General features: G+C 37.0%; 1 protein-coding gene across 1 annotated transcript in view; it reads right to left on the bottom strand.

Moving 5' to 3' along the window:
- Window positions 1–2568: 2568 nt before the first annotated feature.
- Window positions 2569–4398, bottom strand: part of LOC107187965 (centrosomal protein of 290 kDa) — an 8899-nt gene continuing 7069 nt past the window's right edge. Inside the window, exons 12-16 of the mRNA XM_015576174.1 lie at window positions 4338–4391; window positions 3807–3973; window positions 3536–3737; window positions 2743–3000; window positions 2569–2643 (exon numbers count right to left, since the gene is read on the bottom strand). Coding sequence (XP_015431660.1) covers window positions 2569–2643; window positions 2743–3000; window positions 3536–3737; window positions 3807–3973; window positions 4338–4391 — 756 coding nt within the window. The remainder of the gene's footprint in view (window positions 2644–2742; window positions 3001–3535; window positions 3738–3806; window positions 3974–4337; window positions 4392–4398) is intronic.

Below are 4398 nucleotides of genomic sequence, written 5' to 3'. Positions count from 1 at the left end.
CCCATATTACACATCCTGCCAGAGAGGCTGGTCAGATACTACCATTTGTGTGTATCCTGTTTAACTCTACCTTCACCAGGACTCACGTAGCACTAGCAAAACGTGGATTTTTGTACAGTGATTCGAGTACTCGATAAACGGGTATACACGATTATCATGAGTCGCTATCCCATCGCTCGTAGATCCTGTTTGGTCTATCGATCGGTCCGGTGACGATACCGCTTGATCATTGTACGCTCGATCTTTTTTTCCCCCATCGATCGTTACGTAACTGCGAACTGTGAGACTAACTGTGAATGAAAGTATTTAATCGGCACGATCGATCGTCTGCTACATCACTGAAATTGATCGTTCTCACATTCATGCGCATAATGTTTCGTACAGACTATTTTTAAACTTTGTTAAATTGCTTTTGTGTATATTTAAGGATACTCTGAAAAGTTTAAGAATAGGGTTATTTAATTATTATTTGTTTATGTTTTCTTTCTTTCGAAATAGAACGGGATTATCCTTGCAATGGCAAAGGAAGGTATATTTGAGTTTATTGATAAACAGTTTTTACGAGAATTTTGAATTGGAACGGTTTTTAACCCTTCAACGCCAGTGTAACGTATACACTGTCACATCTAGAAAATCATATTTCCAGGGAGTTTGTCGCGAAAATACAAATGAGGTGCACGTATTGAAACCACTTTTGAATTAACCAATCGCGAGAAATAATTTTTTCCCCAGAAGAGGTATTTGAGCGTTAAAGAGTTAAAAATAAATAAAAAAAATTTCTTAAATAGATTGGTTTAATATCGATATTTTCGACTTCAAAATAACAAGATATAACATATATATCAGTTTCATGATTTTGAAATGACGATTTAAGGGTCTGAACGTTAAAGGGTTAAAGAGTAAAATTGGGATAAACGCTTTTTGCAAAGAAAATTTAAATTTGAGTCCGTTTATTTTGAAAAAAGAAGAAATTACCGAAGGTGGAGTTTCATAGAGAAGGATTTAATTCATTTCGAATCTGCATTTTTTTCAGCCATGAACTCATCTAATCGCGTGTTATTGGTCTTTTGCGTGGCTTCTGCTATGATCTTCATGCTCGCTGATGGAAGTCCATTCGATCGAGCCATTGGTAAGTCTTTTCTTTCACAAATAATATTCACGCAATTACCGACTCCTCAACTTGACCTTTTAAATGCAATTATACATTTTCATTTTTTTCATCTGATTAACCCCTGAATTAACGTTGGACGATTGAACAAAAAAAGAATAAATTCCTCATTGCCCTACGGTATATGATTTTGAAAATTGTTCCTCTATTCTATTTCTATATATTCTTAAGTGAAAATAATTGAATCGAATAAGTCAAGTAACGAACTTATAGCGAATAGTTCGTTAATGATGCTTACTTATTAATGAAAAGGAAATAAGAAGAAATGAGAGCGTAGAGGAATCGAGCTTGTAGCGAAGAAATCTACTAATATTTTTTTTCCATTATCTTTTTATTATAATTTCCAGGTGTCTGTATAAGAAACTGCGCCCAATGCAAGAAAATGTTTGGACCATACTTCCTGGGGCAGAAGTGCGCCGATTCCTGCGTCAAGTACAAAGGAAAGCTCATCCCCGACTGCGAGGATGAAGGTTCGATTCAGCCGTTCCTCCAAGCACTGGACAGCGACTATTAACGATTATCGTCCGTATAAAGTTCCTAGCAATTCATACGCGTCGAGAATACCTAATGTCCTCTAAGCGTGCGTATCTGTGCGTGTATCCCGCCTATATTGTGCAAGGGAAAGTTTAATCGACGATCTGTCGCGATCTTTGCCTATGGCCGAACGTGATCAATGTTTACAGTATTTTCTTATTACTCATTTGTTTTATATATATACAACTATAGAGGCATATTTAGATGAAATTTCGATCGTATTAAACACTGCGATCGATGCTCGTGACTGTGACAAATCGAATAACGTATTGCAACCACAAAGTTTTGATATCCGCAAAAAATTCTCGTAAGAATTTTGATTTTTGGAAATCGAACTGTGTACAATGGAAGATATTCCGTATTTAAACTCATCGAGACTCACGAATCTTATCTAAAATTCTTTTATTTCTTTCATGTAATTTTAACGTCCAGCCGAGTAAACATACTTAATATACTACTCGTTGTAAAGTATTATTTATCAAATAAGAGACAGAAGAAGAATACGCAACGGAGAGAAAGTGATTCAAAGAGTCATGTTGCTGGAACGCTCTACATATAAAAAGAAACAAACACAAACGACCAAGTTTACATAATCATAATATTATCCACGATGTTCGTCACACGATAAATGCTGTAGTGTCACGAACTCCTTCTTGAATTATCACTAAGATAATTTATCGTTTAATACCATCGATCTGTAAAAAATTATTCGAAACAATCTATCCTTCGTCACCGACATAAACATCTCTACACCTGAAAATGGTACCAAACCTCGAAAAATGCGCACCAATGTGTCCCGAATCGCGAGCATCTTTGGAGGCGTTACCGTAAATATATTGCAAACGTTGTACTCACCGGAAGTCCACTTACTCCGCAGTCGGGGGCGTCACGTAACACTCCGGTATCGTAGACAATGTTTGCCTCGATTCCAATTGCTGTACCTGAAAAACAAAAAGAGTTGAAGCGAATTTTGTTACGCTTGTTCCTTTTTTTTTTGCTACGATCGCATTGTTTTTTGTTTCCTTCGAATGTATATTTACACGTTGTCGAAGCGTCTTTTCGTTCATGGCTGCTCTCGATAATAAATGTTTCACTTTGTCTAAGAGTTCGGACTTGTGGTTCAATTGCTCCCTCAACACCTGCACCTCCCCGCAATCGTCGTCCTTCTGGACGGTTTGCAACGCGGCCAATCTTTGCTCGGCCAGCTGCAAATCCGCTTCCAACGCGACCACGCGTTTCTGAGCTGCTTCGTATTGTTTTTGCAACGAACTATCGCTCTGTCTGACGGACAATTTTCCCTGAACGCGAAATTAGAAGGGAACGTTAAGTTTTGTTAACGCAAAATGTAGTACACGGGGCTGGATTAACCATTAAGCAAAATAAGCACGTGCTTAGAGTATCACGGAAAGGGGGCCACCACAGACATTTTTTTATTGCTAGATTCACCATGGACTAATTTCAATGTATATTTAAAAATATATAATCGAATAAACTCTTAATGTACCCCTATTGAGGATTCATTCCTTTTTCAGATTTGGTGATATTACAAAATTTCTTGCATAAAAATAATCTCTTCTCCTGTTTCTAACAAATACTGGCCTGACAAATATTATGACAAAGATATGATGGAATTACAGTTTGATCGAAAACTTTCGACAACCACTGTACGCATATAGGAGCACCAAAATCTTTTAAGTGCTCCCTGTTAGTCTCTTTACTAAGCAGAACTGTGGAATCGTGAGACTATTGATCACTCTGCTTCAATAAATAATCGTGGATAGTCCTGATCTAGCTACCAGAGAGGCATTACTGTAATTAATAGAATTTCCGTGCCTGATGGACAAAGTGATTCTTTTTCGAACCGATCCTGAGACGCTTGTTCTCCGCCTGTAATTTCTCGACGATTCTTTTCAACGTGAAAATAGTTTTCTCCATTTCTATGCTCGACTGTTTTGAACCGTGCTCCTGTGATTCTCTGTCTGATAACCTGGGCGTCGAATCGGACGATTTCTCTGCTTTCAATAGATCTATGTATCTGAGTGGAGAAAGAGATTATAAATCAGGTGATCAATCGATCATCTTACTCATTAGCTTGGAAACCTACTTTTCTAAATGCTCAACTTTTTCTCGCAATCTCGGCGCGTCAGCGTTAGCTCTTTCTATTTCGAGTCGTAGCTCGAAGTTCTCACTTTCTAAGGTTAGATTCATTTTCTCGAGAATGTCCTTGGTCATTTCTAGCTTCTCTAATTGCGCCGCGACGCAGTTGTTACCCTAAAGAATATTTTTAAATGTGAGAATCTATAGTTAAATGAAATATATTTTATAGAAGTGAGAATTGCAGAGTCCAGACTATTTTACATATTTTTTTATACTCGAATATTCACGTATTTAAATGACGTATTTACCTTATTACCCATCACTTTTTACCACGCAATAATTTATGCAAATGTAGAATAAATTCAACATTCAATCAACGTACTGTTACCACGAACACCCCCTGTGTGTACTTCAGTAATAATATTCGAATACAAAAATATTCAAAGTTCACTTTCAAAATAAGGATATGAATTATAATTTCAAATTGTAAATCGTCGTTCCTGACACCTTAATCTTTGAAGTTTTTTACCCAACCCACCTGAGAAACAATTTCCAGGGCAGCGATACGTCTCTTTTGATCCTCGATTAACAACAACAGT

This window comes from Dufourea novaeangliae, unplaced genomic scaffold, assembly GCF_001272555.1.
Source record: "Dufourea novaeangliae isolate 0120121106 unplaced genomic scaffold, ASM127255v1 scaffold109, whole genome shotgun sequence".
In the NCBI taxonomy this organism is placed as follows: Eukaryota; Metazoa; Arthropoda; class Insecta; order Hymenoptera; family Halictidae; genus Dufourea; species Dufourea novaeangliae.
Note: the sequence above shows the minus strand (reverse complement) of the source record. Positions and strands in the feature narration are given on the sequence as shown.